The sequence below is a fragment of the Rhyacophila brunnea genome, unplaced genomic scaffold, assembly GCF_057557595.1.
Source record: "Rhyacophila brunnea isolate RB1 unplaced genomic scaffold, BYU_Rbru_1.0 scaffold_22, whole genome shotgun sequence".
Classification (NCBI taxonomy): domain Eukaryota; kingdom Metazoa; phylum Arthropoda; class Insecta; order Trichoptera; family Rhyacophilidae; genus Rhyacophila; species Rhyacophila brunnea.
The window spans coordinates 22,190,700-22,211,579 of NW_028232882.1; the positions used below are offsets into that span (position 1 = coordinate 22,190,700).

A 20,880-nucleotide genomic window follows, 5' to 3' on the forward strand; every position below is an offset into this window, starting at 1 on the left:
TTCGGAGGGAGCAAGCGAGAGAAAACGATGCAATAGGTATATTTGATATACAGTCGATGATAGTAAACGTAACAATATTCACATTTATTGCGTAAATCCTGCGCACTAGACTAAATCGCATCTGCGCATATTCAAATTAAAACACAACCTTCCATCTTTAGTGAGATCTGCGTCTACAATAGTGCGGTGCGTGTGATCCTAGTTTAGCCCATCTGTATTTCGCAAATATCTTTGTCTTCTTTACCGGACCACATCCTCAACTTTGAATCCATTTGTGGTACTGATGCAAGTTTTAACAATTCGTTCTTCGCTGCCTATTCTTCCAAACAATTTCTCGCAGATATCCTCAGATGGTTGCATATTTATTTAATTTCAGTATTGAGATCTTAGTAGCTGGGCAGATCCACCCCCAAATATATTAACCGTATAACCTTTATTGCTGTATTTTTAATCATATAAGTAAATAATGTCAGTAGCGTACTTGATGGAATTTGAATTTATTCTTCTTCTTATTGTGCCATCCCCTAGCGGAGGTCGGCCACCATCAAGGCGAGCTTATCTTTGTCGTCTGCTACCCGGAACAGTTCAGTGGAGCTGCACTCGTACCAATCACGGAGGTTCTTAAGCCACGAAATGTGGCACTGTCCTCTGCTACGCTTCCCATTGATCTTTCCTTGAATGATAAGTTGGGGAATGCTGTATTTTTGTCCTCTCATAATGTGGCCGAGGTACTGTGGTTTCCTAGTTTTGATACTACGTAGAACTTCTCGGTCCTTCCCTATTCGATTGAGAACTTCAACATTTGTCATCCGGTCAGTCCAAGTAATTTTGAGGATGCGCCTATACAGCCACATCTCGAAAGCTTCAAGTCACCGTGACATCTCTTAGTTTAGCGTCCATACTTCCATACCATAGAAAAGAATTGAGAGAACATAGCAACGTACCATACGCAGTCTCAGTCCTAGGTTAAGATGTCGATTGCTAAGGAGGCGTCTCATTTTGAGAAAGGCGCTCCTTGCGATCTCAATTCTAGTTTTTATTTCCTGAGACTGGTCCCATTTCTCATTGACCCATGTACCTACCTAAATGTTTATAATGGGTCACACGTTCGATTGGTTCGCTGTTAATGACAAAATTTGTGTTGGTGTCTGGTGTCGCTATTTTTGATACCAGTAATAGTTTATAATTGATTAAATTATCCTTTTTTTTTCAGTTTGTTCATCGTTACATTCCTGTTCCCGAAGACATGGCTGCTTTACGCGGCCAGTTGCGTTCTGGGAGCTGGTGCGGCCGTCATTTGGACAGGGCAAGGAAACTACTTGACCCTCAACAGTGACGCAGCGACAATCTCGAGAAATTCCGGAATATTCTGGGCTATGCTTCAAACCAGGTGAGAATATAAATATAATACGTATTATATTTTACAATTACACCAACTAAGATTGTATCTTCGTTTATGTTACACCCCCGAATGGTCCCCATTCGGGGATGTTTCTGTGTATCTGAGTCGAGTCGGTATCAAATCCAACAAATAGTAAGGGTTGATTGCGAAAATAATTAAATAATGTTAAATATCTGACCGGCAACATTGTCTGAATGCCGTTAAAAAAAATACGAATGGCAACGCCGCATTTGTACGGCTCGTACCGACCGTTTGTTTTAGTGGGAGAAGTATTTTTGACAGCAACGCAGTAAGCAGTGTTAACCTCGCTATCCGTCAAAATTAAATTGAAAAGAATTTGTATAAAAATGTAACCATTTAGAATATATTAACGTAAATATACCTTGCCGTTTCCAAAACAATTCCGGTGTGTTATTTGTTCACCTCCAAGTCCTAAATCCAGACGGAAAAAAACCACAACGAAGAAAAGTGAGAGTGTTGTCACTTTCCAAAATGGAGGGAAATGACAGTACATGACCGTGGCGAAGGGTGGAGTTAGGCGTAGGTTGTGGAGGTCCGACAAAAATAGTGCACACTTTGTCAGGCATACTTATTTATATTCATTGAACTAAAAATACAAATTGCAGATGGTTTTGGTTAGTTTTTAAAGCCCTGCCTAAACCAAACCATATAAGATAAAAATATTCTTATATCTATAAAATATCTAAAATATTGTATGATTTAATAACATAATTTTAGATATTTTATAGATACTATTAAGTTATAAGACAATTTTTAATCTCTAATCTATTATGTCAATGAACAAACACAATCTGCAATTTTCATTATTCGTTCAATGAAAACAAATAAGTATGTCTGACAAAAGTTTAGTGTGCACTATTTATGTCGGATCTCCACAGCCTACCCCCACCCACCGCCACTGATACACGAAGAAGTCAGAAATTATCCAATTTAATTATTTATGGTTGCCACTGACTTCACCAAACTTGTTGTTTGGAGAAAAAAATGAATTGTAATCAGTTATTACAACGTTTTTATTAGCTCGTATTCTTATTTGTCCGGTGTGGTTGTTTATCCAGTACAAATCTTTTAATCGATTTTTAACTAACTTCCCGACTAGCTAGACATTTGAAACTTTTAGAATATATCAGAAAACGATGCCAATGCATTCTTTTAATACTTTTAGCCATCTTTTAGTAGAATTGAATTCATTTTCTGTAAATTCTGTTTTGTATGAAAAGTTATTTCGGAAGAAATCCGTAATCCAATCCACTATTATTGGTTGCTAAGTGGGTGGTCCTAGCAACTAACAACACAATGACAATTCATATCAAGTACAAGGTTGAGCATATTGAGCATAATAATTGAACAGAAAATTTAAAAACGTTGTATATAAAAAGTTCTTTTTATCCTGTAATTATTTATGTGTAGTTTTGGTTTCTTTTCAGTAGGCATCTCCATATTTTATATTTACTGTGTACCAACCTCCGAACTAAATTTACACAAAACTAATAAAACGCACTTACAACAAGTTAGAACTTGGGGTCTATTTTATTAGTGGCTTCCCTCAAACTGATTCTTTGGATGAAGAAGCTTACTTGGTAATTGTCTTAAAACAGCGTTTCTCAAGCTTTACTTGCTTTTCACGGCCCAACACTACAAATCTGTACCTACTTATTTTATAATAACACGGAATAGTGTTTGTAATGCCATCTTGTAGATGTTGTTACATAATATTATCTTAAGAGATATGTAACCAATTATGGGAGAAAATGAGAAAGGTTCTCTTCCTCGTATAGAATTTACTTTTACGGAGTTGACATATTGTCAGCTATTCGGTTCTGTATCAATCCACTAACCATTCATGATTATTAATGAAACTGCTAAATAAGTAAACGTTTGCTTTTAGCCCATGTCATATTGGGATTTTATCTTTTGAAATGTTGAAATGAAACAAGTTTTTTACAATAAATGTTTTACCTGTATTTAAGCCACCAGAGGGTGTTTTGCATATTTACCTGTAGGACTAGTTTCTAGTAAGCGCTACTGCCGCCATCTTAGAAGACTGTGTCAGATTTTAAATGATCGCCCATTTTATTTTTAAATTGTGTTAAACAATGCACATTGAATTAAAGAATGTCTTAACATAATCGCTAAGTCAAAATTCAAAAACCTTACAGGTCGGAAACCATTGCAGATACGATAAAAATATTCTAATTAAACAGTGGCGCACCCAGGGGGGCGGGCAAGGGGCCCTGGCACCCCGCAAACATGAAAATTATCAGAATGATATTAAACATTGAAATAATTGAAAGCCAATAAACTGTACCTTGGGCTTAGACAAATGAAAACACGGCAAAAAATATATTTTAATTTCTAACACAAAAATTTCGAAACACTAATGTCGGGTTTTTTTAGAAACCCAATCCTTAATGGAACTGTCAAAAAAATCTCGGCGTCCACCCGAATTCCGTAGTAGTGTAGGTCATGGCTGGGGAGGGCTGACAGGGCTCTAGCCTGGGGGCCCGGCGTGTCGGGTTGACCAGATAAGTGAGATAAACACACATCACAAATTACCTTTAATAGTAAAAAAAGCGCTATTATACTTCATGGCCATGAACATTTTAGATTATATAATTGTGATTATTACTAATTTCTGATTATTATGTGTCGATACTTGACAGCTCCATTATTAAAGTAGATGTATTAAAAATCGCCAATAATTCACCGTATAAGTACCCTTAATTTCAACTAAACACAATTTGAAAAGCGTTAATGTAGTATTTCACACTACCTTTAATCTTAGCGGTAGGTAGGGGGCCCGCCAAATATCCTTGTCTGAGGGTCCGTTTCAGGATGTGGGGGCCATGGTGTAGGTACACCGAGTGTAATAGACAAAAGACCGATAAACGAGAAATTAGGCTGTGTTGTGTTGAGTATGTTTGTGTATAAGTTAAATGCACTTTCATTTTCAATTAATATTTTGGAACCTCAATATTAAAAAACCAAAAATCGACGATAAATATTCGACGAAAAGAACGATTACACCCACTAGTCGGTGGTAGTGTAAGTCAAAAGAACATTTTTTTTCAGTGGAATTCGGCATAAATATTGTAGCTCTCTAGACCAAGCGGGCAGCATAGCCGATAATATTTGAGTAATGTTTTAGCATACTAGGCGCACATGTCCAGCATGGTGGCTGTTAGTCACTTCCAATCCGCCAGTCGCTGATGATACGCTTAACGGTTAACGCCGTTATGCCTCCAATTTAATAAAAATTAGGAGAAACTGTATAAATATACCGCCGTTTGTGAAAATATGTAAAAATAATTATATGAAGAAGAAAAAGAGCCCATGGTACTAATTTATATTCTCCTCCTTGCCCCCCCCCCCCCATATTAAATCCTGGGTGCGCCACTGTTATTAAAGATGTGTATTTAATTTTCTTTAACTTTTATTAGAAATACCTTTTAAATATTTTCAACCGTTAATAAGATATAGCTGATTTTTTTAAAAATCGTTCGCCATTTTCTAAGTTGGCTGTACTACATCATATTTATACGAGTTTTGATTTTTGTATGTTATTACTGGGAACTAGCACTACACAATATATTATGCAGTGTCCTCTGTAGAGGAATTATTTCGAAATAAACGGTTATTTTTACGTAAAAAGACTGGAGTATTTATGCAGTTAGAAGATGTACCGTTTTGCAAACCACAATTAGGAACCGCTGCATTAGCGAGTGTATTGATAAGTAAACATAACGTACGAGCCCACAATAAAATAATAATACGCAATTACGAGATGTGTTGCGTTTTCGGCTAACAATATGCGATATATGTTTTGACCTCTTGATTTTAGAAGCGCCATGTCAAATTTTGATGAACCAAGACAGTGTTTTTATGACGGGACTTTGAAAATAATCAGTATTATTGTGTAGCTTACTGCTTGCTGCAGATATGACAATAATATATTCTTATCAACGTTTTTATAATAAAGTATTCTCACCAAATAAGTATAATAATAAGTACCTATGTATTTGAATTCATTATAAAAATACTGATTAACCATAGGCGCCGAATTGACAGGTGTTTAAGATTACTATATTAAAATAAAATTATAATTATATATATATATTATTGATGGGGCTCCGTCCCGCGCGAGAGCATCTACCCCCCCCCCCCCCCCCCTTTCAAAACACGTGCAAAATGAACTAAGATAACGTAATGTTTAAGGCTATACTTCAGCTGAGGCATGGTCTTAAAATATCATGATTAGGCGATGCGCGGATTGTGCAAATGACGCGAGCCGAACGAAATATAATTTGTCATAAAAATTCAGCATGTGTCCTTTTAATGTTATGTTTATTATTATATTCGCAATGATAATAGTATATTCATTGACATGTTTCCTTTTTCAAGTACATGCGGAACGTTTTTTAGTCATCTTTACACGATTTAAGAATATATTCCTCCGCCATCACAAAACAAATTGACGTGCGAACAGGTCGGCTATCGCTATCTGACTGGCGACGACTGCAAAATTTCGTTCCACGTACTGTTGAAAATTATTTGCCGTTTCACTTATGTACGGTCTTAATATGTTAAATTTTCTATAGACGTATATCGACGATAGATCGACCATCTTTGTACATTTCTCTCTTTAAACCGTCCATTCCAATATGTGAAAAGATTTTTTGGGCGGGACAAAAAAATGTTGCAAATTTCAGCCATTTATCTTTTTTATATTATAATCGTCATGGGTCCGAAGATGAGTGCAAAAAAACTAAATGCGAAGCGAGTGAGTAATGCCAAGGGTAGTACCCGTAGATTGGGGCTATTGTTCCAACAAGCCACTAGTATTAGGAACATCGTGTTAGTAGGTACCATTAAAGATCTTAACGGGATCATCAAGGAAACCACTTGGGTCGATTGTTTAGTGACTAGAGCACACGTCCGACAAGCGAAAGATATGTGTTTGAATCCCACTATTTTTTACTTTTTGTCGTTTCTCCGGTGTCTAAAATGTTAGGCGTCAAGAATACTGCTCAGTGTCATTGCTGCGCAGCCCATCCCGGTGGCGACTTGTCAAACCCTACTTATAAGAAAGTATCTATCGAAAATCATTACATCGCAGTAGCATTTGGCAATAGAATTTAATGCCAAATCCTACTCACGCGCAACGAAACAAAACTAACGGTGTACTGATTTCCGTTAAGTAGGATTTGGAGATGCAGTATGTATGGGCGACGTTGAAATGCGATCGCCAAAACCTACATCGATATGGGCGCGAAAATTGCCTCCGCCTTGCTTTATAATAAGTAGGGTTTGGCAATACGCAGCTCGGTGGTGAAGAGATTTTTGGCTTACCCGCCACTGGACCCATGGTAACAGTGAGATATAAGCTAAAACAACTAAGTTTGATAAAATAGTCTGAGTTTTTAAGACCGAGGATTTCTTTTACAAATATATGATTTAATCTGAGTTTTGCCAAACATGTTTTTTTTTTCATTTTCTCGGAAACGTCATAATTCGTAACATAAGTATAATTATCAAATCTTATCAACATTATTAATGTCTTGCAATAATATTTGTGTATCGCTTTCTTCACACAAAGACAGTGTATTAATTATATTATTACAGATATGATATTATGAACGAATAGGTAATAATTTTGTATGTTACAGTATTATTGATAAAGAAGCATGTATACAGATTACGTTTTAATTAATAACATGGACCCCCTGTGGTTATCTTTTTGCACTCTTTTCGAATCGTTAATTTTTCGTGGTCTCCATTGCTGATATTCGGCAAGAATACTATCCACATGGCCCCACATCCTGATACGGGCCCCCAGGCTAGGATTTTTGACGGCTCCCTTACTAATTGCTAAGGGCAGTGTGATGTTCTACACCAGTGTTTCCCAATTGGTATTCCGCGGAACTATAGAGGACTATAATGCAATCAATAATCGGCGAATACATACTACACGTCGCGTAGCTACATATATAAATATATATATATATAGATAATATCGTCACTGTTCTGGCAGAAGACACTAATTCAAAAAATGACAATATATTGAGTTAGTTATACAATGTTCCTTATTTCAAACATTACCGTCTGGAAACCTTCTTAATAAATAAACAGTCTTTATTTTAAAGTCATCCTTTTTACGATTACTTACTTAATTCACATAAGAGACCATTTCAAACATTTTAACAACTTCAAAGTCAAATTACTTAAAACTAGTATTTTCCAGTTCGTGTGTTCTGCCAGAACAGAGACGATATACGCGTAATAAACTAACTATAATAATAATAACTTTTTTTACTGTTCTTACCTAATGATAATAAATAAATAATATGATATTATGTACTATAAATATCATTTAATTAAGAGAAAAATCTTATAACTTTTATTGTGCGACTAAATTAGTCCACGAGCGTCTAACGCGTCTAACGCGTCGGCTTATATTATTGTGAGTCTCAGTATAAAATTCTGGGTCTGGAAAATACACATATTGTTTTTAAATGTGTACCTATTCGAAGTCAGAGTATAAACCTAATAGGTTGAACAGGTGGCTAACATCCATTTTTCGTAAAAACAAAAATCTGTTAATACAAACTTCCACCCGTGGAGGCCCATAGTATGTTCTTCTTAGCATCGGACATGGTAAAAAGAAATAAAAAAATTGGGAGACGCTGCTCTAAAGGATTTAGTATAAGATAGATCAATATGGATGGACAATACAAAAGTCAATGTTTTATTAAGTCGCCTTTGTTGTCTGTTCATAATATTGAGCTTGCCAAGCCGCCCCCCTCTAAGCCTGGGCCCCAGGATACAGCCCTGTCAGCCCCCCCCCCCCTTGTGTGGGCCATGACTATCCATATTCACTAATGTCAGCGTTGCCTATATGGCTACCTTGCAAAAAAATGTATCATCACACTTCTTTTTTCAGTGTGTGTTTGTTTGGTTCAGATTAAGTAGGTATTCGAATGATTTGTATTTGATGAAACGTATGTTAGTGTAACATCCACTCCGTGGAGTGGACCTGTATGCTTTTTTCACGATGAAAAATGTTCATTAGACAAATATTTTCATAATGAATGTTTATTTTAACAAAAAAGAATGTTTATTAAATGAACCGTGTCCCCAAATTAATAACAATTTGCTAAATGGCACACATATTTATAAATTAGATTAAACAAACAAACTTCAAGGATAAGTTAATTAAAAATGAGAACTACTAACACAAATAATTAATTGTAATATCTGTGATAATCGAAAACAAGACTGTCCCAGAAAAAAAACATAATCTCAGTCCATCAATATAAGTAAACCACTTCAAAGCATTTAATTGATATAAGGGATTAATCATTTAATAATGTTGTAATGCATTGATTACTGCTCCCATTTTTTATAATTATTTTTTTGTATGACGTGTCAATGGGATTTTTTCCAAATTAGATTTAGAGAATCATCTTGTCATCATAGACAATAGATATGTAATTAATTATAGTTACTACATTGTTTATTGGCCTTAGTCACAATAAATCACTTATAATCAAATCAACAATCTAATCATAGATAATGGATAGGTAATTAAAATTAACTAACATTTATAAATTAACCCAATGTTGGTATCTCAAGTAGGTTGTTAAGCTTAGTTTGTCTTTGACTTATTTTTGTGTAGCCACTCACTAGCTATATTAATTTTATTGATATGGCATCGTTCATCAGCTGTTTGTTTACACTAATTATTTGTGTCTTCCTTTGACATATTCTCAAGTACGCGGGAATATAATAATTATTTGTAGCCTTAACCTTTTTAAATTAACCCAAATGAATATCTTTATTCGATTCTAAGGCCGCAATAAGATAAAAAATGTATATTATTATTATGAATTGATTATCTTTATATACATATTATTATATTTTCGGGCCATTCCCAGTGTCCGCGCGAATCAGATGTTTTTGATTTCATTACAAACAATACCAGCCGAATTCCTAAAATAGCCATTTTGATATTTTTATCGTAATTTATATGTCAAAGTTTCTTTCAATAATTATTATTGTCTGCCTTTTCAAAACATTTTAAAATCACTTTAGCTACGTATGTCGCAAACTTCTTGTTTTGCAAAATATTGCAACCAATTAGCGAGTTTTTTTTTAATAATTTAAAAAGTATATTTATCAATCAATATTATTCCCAGATCAACAATAAGAACAGATATTGTCAGGCCTATAAATATGCGTTCGTTTTCTGTGCGATTTACTACGATAGTAGACTATGCAGTATGCATAGTAGAATGTAAAATTATCCGGACTAATTATTGTGATGAAAGTACTCCATTCTATTCTACACATAATGCGGCTATCGAGAGTAGTTTATCATATTTATGTCGATAATTGTTACAATAAGTTAACCGTCTAAAGCTAAACTGTAAAAACTGTCTATCTCGCTCTAAAAGTTAACACAGCCAAGAGAGATGCTGTTAAAACGTCGCACTTTTTGACAGTTCAGACGGTCAACTTATTGTAACAATTAACCGCCTCAATAGATACATATGATAAACTACCCTTAATAACCGCCTTGTGTATATAATATATGCGCAGGATAATTGAGTCTGCATACTTATACTCTTGCATACATTCTTAGTCCGTATTATTAATGTATCGCATTGGCCCCCACATCCTGAAGAGGGCCCCCAGGATATGATGATTGGTGGGCCCCCCTACCTATCTCTAAGGGTAAAGTCAGTGTGACGGGCTGCAGTAGCGTTATCCAAATATTGTATTTCTAGCGAATTTTTCGTATTTTTAATATGTACAAGTACATCCATTTGAATTATGGAGTTGTCAAGTATCGGCACACAGTAAAAAATTTCATCGTATAACCAAATAGTTTTATTATTAATATTATCCAAGTAAAATAGCGCCGCAGGTGACTTTTTTTTACTATTAGAGCAAATTTGTGATCTGTGTTTATCTTACTTATCTGGTCGGCTCGTCACGCCGGGCCCTTTCTGAGCCCGGGCCCCCAGGCTAGAGCCCTGTCAGCCCCACTTGTTGGGGTCATGATCGCATTACAAGTAATGTTTGATAGTTTGGGCAGGAAACGAGAAAGTGTGGAAGGGAAGAAGACTGGAGGCTTTCCACATGAGACTGTATCTGCGTATCACAAAAATATCTTGGGCAGATCACATTACCAATGAAGACGTTTTAAGACGAGCTTATAGCCACAATAGAGTGCAAAAAAGCTGCATGCTTCGGTCAATATTCCGCAATGAGAAGTATGATGTACTCCAACTCGTAGGTAGAAAGACATTCTCGTGGCTACGAAACCTCCGTAAGCAGGTAATTGTCCAAGGCGTCAGGGATCTGATACGACTGGCTCAGGATAGGGCTGTGTACTGCAACATTCGATAGAAAACGTCACCCAAAGAAAAACAATAACGAAATTACTACATTCTGAGTGAGCCATGGCCCCCACATACTGAACCGGGCCCCCATGCTGGGATCTTTGGCGGGTCCCCCTACCTATCTCTAAGACTCTAAGGATAAAGGCAGTGTGATGCTCTACCGTAGCGTTTTCCAAATGGTATAAGCGGTACAATTAATGTGTATATTTAGTGTTTTGTGTTGTATATTTTAATACATCTATTTGAATTTAGGAGTTGACGAGTGTCGATACACAACTAAATTTTTTATCGTACAACCATATAATTTTATGTAATAACATTATTGAAGGAAAATTGTGACTTTTTTTTTTACTATGAAAGCAAATTTGTGTTGTTTTGTGTGTTTATCTGACTTATCTGGTCGACTGGCCTCGCCGGGCCCCTAGGCTAGAGCCCTGTCAACCCTCCCTTTGTGGGGGCCATGTAGTGAGCGGAGCTGTTTGTCCGTCGACACATGGGCCCAATTGGCCACGCAGACTTTATATAAACCGAGCATGGCCCCCACATAGCATCCCCAGGATAGTATCTAGGATAGGCCCCCTACCTATCGCTAAGCATAAAGGCGGTGTGACGCTCTAGAGTAGTAATTTCCAAATAGTGATTGAGATAAAATTAAGGGTATTCAGTGTATTTTTAGCGATTTTTTTGTGTTATTAATACATCCACTTGAATTATGGATTTCGACACACAATAATCAAAAATATCATCGCACGACGACGACTACATATTTTAAAATGTTAGGCGACTTTTTTGCTATTAAAAGAAGTTGGTAATATGTGTTTATCTCACTTATCTGGTCAACTCGCCACGCCAGGCCCCCCAGGCTAGAGCCCTGTCAGCCCCCGCCCTTGTGAGGCCCATGTAACCGAGCCATTTTAAAGCATTTTGCAGCATCGTATGGAGAGCAGGTTAATCTCGATTCCTCCGTAGAATCATCATCGCATTCAAATCTTGATATTAAGTATGCTGATACAGATGACACTAATGCCACCGTGACTAGCTGTGCCAGTCCAACCCCTTTCTTTTCTCTATAAATTCTTTCTTTAAACTCCAACGTGTATGGTTGTTACATCAGTCCCGTGCGGTTTCGTATAGGAATAGCAGAGTGAACACGTAAAAGGTTTGAAGACTACAAAATAAATGTTGTACTGGTTTCATCTAGTATTCTAGCATATTAGAGGCGTTAGCATATTATTTTTTTTCATAATTATCTTGTTTGTTGTGTATATTATGTAGGTTCATACTCACTTATTTGTCTACGGAGGCTCGTCACACGTATCTCGCCGGGGCAAATGCTTTCTCTTCACTTAGTTTTTATCACTAACATAGGTCATAAGACATACATTATCTCGCCGTACAAGGGGACATATTCTTGCTATGTCCAGCAGTTCAATATAACTTACACGAAGAGACTGGCCAAAATTCGCTGGCTTAGGGCACAGTATTGGAGAGTGGACACTCTAGATAGGGAGGTTGAGCGCTTTGTCTACATTTGATCACTTCACGTCAACTTTTTAATTCTGGTTTTAACACCAAGTAGTTTTGCGTTTTCTTTAGGAGGAAAGCGTGTCTCTAATAGTTCACAATTTTGTTGATTTTAATGCAAATATGTAAAAATTAGTGTTTTGAAAAAAAACTATGGCACACGTTTCTCGTTTTGAATCCTTCAAATTTATAGTATTTTTGGCTTATTTGGCTTATTTGGCTTATTTGGCTTATTTGGCGTATAATTATAGTGCAATAAACTATTACCTATATTTTTTTCGCGTAATCTTTCAGTTGGTAAATAACACTGACGTGATTTTGAAAAGAAGTCCATCAGTGATGGGACTACGTGCTATAGCACTTTCCTCACGAAAAACGGCCATTTTGAAACCGGTTTGAGAGAGGAAATACGCAGGCTGCGGATGCACTGACATGCGTTCATCTAACGAACGAAAAAATGCCCAAATGTAGACACGGCTATTCAAGGATGCAAGAGAACACCAGAACACAGGTTATTGAGCTACAAATTATTATCTTGAACCTTTAAAATCCACAGTGAATAATTTTTGAAAGCCAGCAGAGAGAACATCCTAACATAGAAACTCATCTTCAATAGACCAAAAGAAAAATAAGGGTCGATAGACGTCATCTGGGACATAGAGAAAAACACAGCATCCCTGAACCTAATGCGGTAAAGGAGTTTGAGGTAGACAGAAAATTGTGGAGGCGGACAACATATTATTTGATTGTATTGCCGATAAAGTAAAAAGTATATTACTATAAAAATTCTTCGGGCATACAAGATATTTTACAAAACAATTCCAATAAAAAATATATTATTTTGCTGTAGATATAGTTACTTATGTTAATACGCGGTTCGTAAAATCGTCTAAGTTATTGGCTGTCTGACGAATACTTGAATTTTAAATTATATACATTAAATTTAATTTTATCTAAAACAAATAAAATGTTATAACGATGTACGAAATCGGTCATTGAACTTTATCTCGGACACAAATATTTGTTGAGCACGTCAAGACAAAAGTCTCACTTTTAAGTTAACGAAATTTGCATTGTTTGGGTCTATCATTTTATAGATAGGGACACTAATGTGTTTTCGCAAGATTTGAGGGTGACCCCAAGTAAATTAATATACAGGGGATAGTCGTATTTTTCGTTAAGTGTCTCAATAAATAATGACATTAATGTCATTACAATTTAAATTATTGCCATAATATATTATATAGATGACCGTGGTTAATTCTGGTCGGTATTTTGTATTGCAATGTCATTGATTCGTTTAAATTTATGTCCCCAGTGTCGATTTAGTTGCTCTGAAGGTTTCATTAATTCATGTCTAAATTGATGTTTAGAACTGGTAAAATAAACGTTATCTATTTCTATTTACGTTTTATTTAAATACAGAAAGAACATAACCTGCACAGATATACAGAATGAATAATAGACTCGATTAAAATGCACCTACTATGACTGAGCTAACGAAAACTACCCTCACCTCACCACTATGTTGATGCTATGCTACCTTCCGAGCTTTAAATCTTAATTTAATACAAAGCCATGTAGAACCTCTATATAATATAGATGAAGCCTGAATAAATAAAAGTGAAGCTGAAAAAGGGTTACTTAGACAAAACAAACCTGAAACGTGAATTTTTTTAATGTGATATATACATCATTCATAACTAGGGATCCCGGGATCCCGAGCTATTTTCGATACCTATGAATCCCGGGATTGATAAACATAATCCCGGGATTTCGGGATTGATTTTTTTTATCCATTTTTATGGAAAATAAACTAAAAGCGAAAATATAACAGAAAAAATACTTTTAATAAAAAATAACTAGGTACATTAGAAATAAACTGAGTTTGAATGAAGTTTGATTTATACCCATGTGTAGGTTGCCGATTCATTTTATTTTTTCACATAAATTATTAAAAATTGAAAGATTGGAAAAAAACAATGCTTCGCACTATTAACAAAGTTATTCCACCATGATATCATACGTTTTACGGCAGTTTCAGATTTGGCTGACTTATTAGATTTATGAAGCGGAAAGGCCATAAGTACGCCATGATTATTTGCTATACTATTTTAAATCTCGCTAATCCATTCATTAAGTCTTTACTATCAGAAACAGCAATCTCCCATTAAATTCACATTATTATTTATATTACAATATTATTTACTCCGTTAAACTTGTGTATTTCCAAGATTGAACGTATACAATATTAACAATAAATGTTTTAAATAGTATAAATTATACTAGATTTATTTTTGACCGATTTTATCAATGTTATTTGTAAATATAAAATTTTTATATAAACAATGGAAAAAATGCCAATCCCGGTACCAGTCCCGGGATCCCGGGATTGTCAAATTGTAATCCCGAAATCCCGGGATCAGAATTTTGGCTCGGGATTGGATTCCCTACTCATAACTCATAACTCATAACAAAAAGTCATAACGACAAAGATGGTGGGCATAAAGAAAAGATTATTAGTGCCATACCATATCAATGAGCCAACGTAGAGTGTATATTCTATACTTTTCTATGCCAGCGTCTTATTTCTTACTCTATTAGTGTTCTAATGATACGAAACGTCATGGCCACCACATCTTGAAGCGGCCCCCCCAGGCCAGAATGTTTGGCGGGCTCCCATATATATCACTATGGTTAAGGGCAGTGTGATGTTCTACAATTTAGTGTTCCCTAAATGGTATCCTCAACGGAACCCCAGGGTCCCGCAGAGTAAAATTAAGGGCGTTCAGTGTATTTTTAGCAATTTTTTGTTTTAAGTATATAAATCTGCATTCAATTATTTAGCAAGGATCGTAACCCCCTTTTGTGGTAACCAAGTAACACGCGACCCTTTAAATAATTTAAATTAATTTCTACGCGTGAATTATTATGTAATTACCTATATAAATCATCATATCACATCGAATTGTATCACAAAGCGCCGCAGGCGATTTTTATACTATCAGAACAAATTTGGGGTGTTTATCTCATTTAACTGGTCGACCTGCCACACCGGGCCCCCAGGCTAGAACCCTCTCAGCCCATTGTGGGGGCCATGCGAAACGTTCATTAGATTCCAAACTTTCTTTATATTAAACTAAGGTGATAATCATTACTATACTATCTACGTTATAAATCAGTGGTTCTCATGTGCGGCCCTGGCCTGACCAGCGCTTTACAGAATAATATTTCAAAAATTTATTTATAAAATTATGAAATTGGTTGAATACCTACACATGACTTGTCTTAAATTTCTTTCCACGATGAAATGATCCATAATGTGTTTTTGTGAAAGAATTGGCAACAATTGCTATATTAATATTGTCCTACTACTTACTGTATATTGTGAATGAAAGATCATTCAGTGTAATGCACTTCATAAAAAACAAATATCGAACCCAGTTGACAGATGTAAACTTAGAAGCAGCCGTGCGGCTCGGATAGGAAAAAAGGACTATTGAGGAATTTACCATTTACATTATTTTTAAATAAATAGATATGTAGATACTAAAACGTTCAAATATCTTTTATTAAATGGACTTGTCTATAAATAAATTGATCCATTTTTTAAGTAAATAAAATTTAGCTTTAATTTTTTCAATCACAACAAAAGTGAAATTTGGTGGGGCCACCTGACGTTTCCATAGAACTGTCAATGTCAATTGTGCGGCCACAGTTTAATTTCACGTGAGAACCACAGATATATATTGTGCCGCCCATGAAAAAAGGATGTCAACTTTTGCTCTACATTTTAAAGATGTTAGCATGATTGCCTAGTTTAGCTGCCATGTTGTTTTCCTGTGAAGGGTTTTATTTAGATGTAGCGGCGTTACTTCGAAAAGAGACCCATTGACTGGACGCCGCAAGCGCTATGTAGATGGATTATGATTTAACTATATTATGTTAACTCCGTATTTTTTATCCCTCAGTCTTAAAGCCAGTCAGCTTAATCTGATTAGCTCTGACCCTTTATGATTATACAGGTCCGCTATTTTGAAACTAAGCGCCTTACACTATCGAGATTTGTTTCTAGTGATAAGTGTGGTTTCTAGTTGTCAAATGTGATACCTACCTGAACTAATCCTTTGGCAAGTTCATCTGATTATTTGGTCGAGCGTGTCATCTTATCTTGTTAATCTATTTTCATGTACCGTTTGAAGTATTCTCTGTGAACTCTGAATAAATACTAAAAGCGGAAGTATTTCTATTTTATAAATAAAAAACATAATATAGATTGGTATTAATCAGTGCCATGGAAGCAAGCTTTTAAGATCATTAATCCTGTTAAATTGTACCACAAAGATATTTGGTCATCCTGTTGGTGTCACCACTGTGGTGTTCGATGTGTAGGTTATGGTGTTGAGGATGATGATGAAGAAGTCGAAGATGTGTGCAGGAGCGAGTTTTATTTGCAGCGTAACGATTGGTACAATAGTATAAATACAAAGACAGTACATATTATCTACTGAGATAGTTACGAGCCAGGTACTTAGATTCGAGTGACATTTTGATAAATCATTATTCGTTATTTATACAGTCAAAAGTAATACATAAACATTACATTCCCATACATAATTATATTGAACGAGTCAGCGGTTTACATACGAGTAGCTTGTGAATTTTATTTATTATTACAGTCATAATATAATATGATACTATGGGAAAGGATTATTCGACTAATTTTCCATTGCATTACGGTATTTCATATCGCCAATCAATCTGCTGATCCAGCTAAACAGTAAACTTGTTTACCGTTATATGAGTCGCTGAGAAATTATTATTGCGGTCAAATAATTTGATACATTAAAAATAGATATTTGATCGCTAATATACTGACAGCTACAATCCTAATCAATTGCCATTTTTCCAAATATTTTTTTTATTTTAGTTAACAAACATTTTAATAATCATTATTATTGTGAAATAAATAGGTAGGTTTTTAGATAATTATACTGATTTATACAGGTAAAAGACGTTTTAAATTATTTGTTTTTCACATAATAACATCCTACTTATTTATGACAATCTTTTGTCTCAGAGTACCTATTTTTTTTTTATTCTCAAGCCCAACAACAGTATTTTTTTCTTTAGAATTTAATTTATAATTTTTATAATAGTTGATATTAATTCTTGTCACAATATATTAATTTATTAATACCTACCACAAGATAAATATAAAAAAAACTTACTTAACAACCACTTGAGACTTGATAATTAAAAAGTTGATGACCCAAATTTTTTATTACTTATATTCTTTTTTATAAGAATTTAATATATTTTAATTATATTTTTATGTAGTATTTTATTTTTTATCACCAACACAATACTGTATCAGTATCATTGATACAGTGTATAATAAATAATGAAAATATATCATTAATTATAAAACATAATTAAATAATAGAATTAAAACTAACTATAGCAATTAAAATCACAGATTAAACTAGTATAGCCATATCTAGTGTGTGCCATATATTTCGATACTAAAGAGGAGTGTCCTTATACCATAATTCAGATGGAAGAGGTAGAAGTAGTGCAGATTTCCAATTACTGGTAGTCTACCGATAGGAATAATTAAAAAAACATGTAGGACAGTTAAAATCATTACTTTTTAAATTCTGTATGCACCAGTAGCGAGGGGTGGAGGTAGGCTGTTAAGATTCGACATAAATAGTGCACACTAAACTTTGTCAGTCATTTTGCAGGTGGTGCTGGTTAATTTTTAAAATTCAATTAAACGTTGCCTCCAAACCATAATAGTTTAGATGTGTTATGGGCGATCCGACAAAATAGTCCACACTTTTTCATTCACACTTATTTGTTTTCGTTGAATTAAGAATACATATTACAAAATGGTGTTAGATTTTTAAATTTCGTTAATCCCTGCCTAACTAAACCTTAATCGATAAAAAAATATTCTTGTATCTATAAAATATCTAAAATGACAATGGCATTAGATATTTTATAGATAAACAGATATTTTTTTACTATTGTTTACTATGGCTTGAATTAAGCAGGTTTTAATTGAATTTAAAACTATTTATATCGGATCTTAACAGCCTACCTACCCCTTCGTCACTGGTATGTACAAGTACAATACAATAAAATATTGGACAGAAAAAAAAGAAATGTAATGGCGACCATTTCCCGTTCCTTCTTGTTAACACAGAACATATTAATAAGACCCCATTAAACAAAGTGCGCCGACCGTCATCAAATATTGAATGCGTGTTACATTTTCGTGATAAACTTTAATGCATATTATTATGGTATATAATTATATACGTAACCATTGAAAATAACATATTCCTTACACTTGTTTAACGGCCCACATGCTCAGCGTACGTCAAAATGGAGCTTTTATGCTATTTTCAAAGCATGATCCTGGACATTAATAAATATCCTGGGAATTAATAAATATAAAAAAATCTTAACACCACTTCACATGGACGTACTGAAATATGACTATTCTAAAACATTAGAGCGAGAGGTTTAAAAGAATATTATTTTATGTAATAAAAATACTTTATGCAGTCATCAAATGTTTAAAATAAATACAATGATAATAAGGCTTCGAAATTACATAAATAGATTATCTACAACGTTTAAGGAATGTCCAGGATCATGCTTTGAAAATAGCATAAAAGCTCCATTTTGACGTATGCTGAGCATGTCCCCCCTTAAGTTATTCAATATTTTTCCACACTCGAGATTCGTATCTTGATATACTACACCCAGTAGGGTAAGCCAATCTCCATTAATTTTGTGTTCCGCGCTTCTTAAGCAACCACAAACATTAAAGGAGATCTAATTTGATAGACAGACAACTTTGAGATGGGTACTCAGTTTTTTTCTTTCATTGTCATATCATCGTTGAAACTAGAACTCCAAAAATGCTACTTTACAAGAGACAAAAAAATTTATGGTTTTGTATACAACTATATGGTAATAGAGTTAAATCATCCATGATTTGACAATGTTACATTTTTTTTGTAATTACATCATTTGCAAGACGGGTAGATATTAACAACGGCCACTAGATGCCATTCAAAGTCAATTTTAGATTAAAACAGAGTTACAAACCTACAGACTTATCTAAAGAATGGATGGGGGAGCCACTGTCGAAAACTATCCAATCAAGACTCGCAACTGGACAGAATCTGACATTCGAATGTCGTTTTCAAAATGGCGTCCATATGGTAGTTCGTGGTTCCATTTTTGACTGTTCTTTAGATAAGTTTGTAGGTCTGTACACATTTTTCTAGTTTGAATGACGATATTATTCTTCTGTCAAGGTGATCACCATAGTGTGGTTATTGAACTTGGGGAATGTAAATGATTCTTTTGATAAAAATACCCCTCCCCTGGTTATAGTTTATTCATTTCACAAAAAGCTCCCCCCTACTGACTGCATGCGTACTAAGTTACTACTTTGAATATTAAACAGAGTACGGATGCGTTTGAGATAAATACACTACCAATAAGTCGTCGCTATAGGATTGGTTTGCCGAATATCCGTTTTTGTCGAAATCGACCTTTTAATGCAGAATGTTTTTTTGTATCTAAATGAACCAGAACCATCCTTTTATTTAAATTACTTAGTAATGGTAATGAATACATCATTCATATGCTGGAAAAACAACAATTTAAATATCTCCATGTATTTAAATATAGAATTATGAAATTTGTTTTTCGTCTCCTGAGCATTTGGTCTATTCAGGAAACCAATCCTACAGCGACGAAGTGTTAAGACGCACGGTACTGCAAGTTGCCATGTTCGCAATGCGGTAACTAGGTCAGTCTAAACCCATAGCAATGCTCTGCCAAACCAACCTAATATCCGCGTCAAAACGGCATGAATACAGCAACTTGCAGCGCCGTGTGTCTTAGCCCTAAGTAGCTACAAATTTATGAAATTTTTCCGTGCATGTACATTTGGAAACTTTCAAGGAATTAATATCAAATGTAATAAAACGCCTACATTAAAATATGCTTTCCTTGTTTCAGCATGTTCCTTGGCAATCTATTTGTCTACATTCAATTTCAAGGGAAGGCCGAAATTGACTCGGGGACGCGAAATATGGTATTTGGGGTGCTGATCGCATTAGCCATAGTTGGAATAGGCTTCCTGATAACTCTTCGGCGAATAGAGCCTCTCGCATGTCCAACGGAAATTATAAGTGATACAGAAAAAACAGAAATAATACCGGAGCCTGAAGGACCTGTCGCTGCATTGCGCGGAGCTGTTAGACTGTTTTGCACCAAGGAAATGCTCATATTGAGTGTGACATTCTTTTACACTGGTGAGTTGATATATTATTAAAATTTTGTCAAATTAAAAAAAAAAACAAAATAAAATTGTTGTTCTCCAATGCTCCAATATTGGACCACTTTATATTATAAGTACTGCAATCGCTTCATTCCAGAAATGTTTAAAAAAGCCATCTTCTATAGAGATGAAGCCAAAATGTATGAAATTGAAACAAA

General features: G+C 34.9%; 1 protein-coding gene across 2 annotated transcripts in view; it reads left to right on the forward strand.

Moving 5' to 3' along the window:
• LOC147070217 (UNC93-like protein MFSD11) overlaps positions 1 to 20,880 on the forward strand; it is a 74,813-nt gene that overhangs the window by 49,854 nt on the left and 4,079 nt on the right. For both annotated transcript variants that reach the window (XM_085949697.1, XM_085949696.1), the window contains exons 3-4: positions 1,214 to 1,390; positions 20,401 to 20,696. In XM_085949697.1, the coding sequence (XP_085805823.1) occupies positions 1,214 to 1,390; positions 20,401 to 20,696 (473 nt within the window). The remainder of the gene's footprint in view (positions 1 to 1,213; positions 1,391 to 20,400; positions 20,697 to 20,880) is intronic.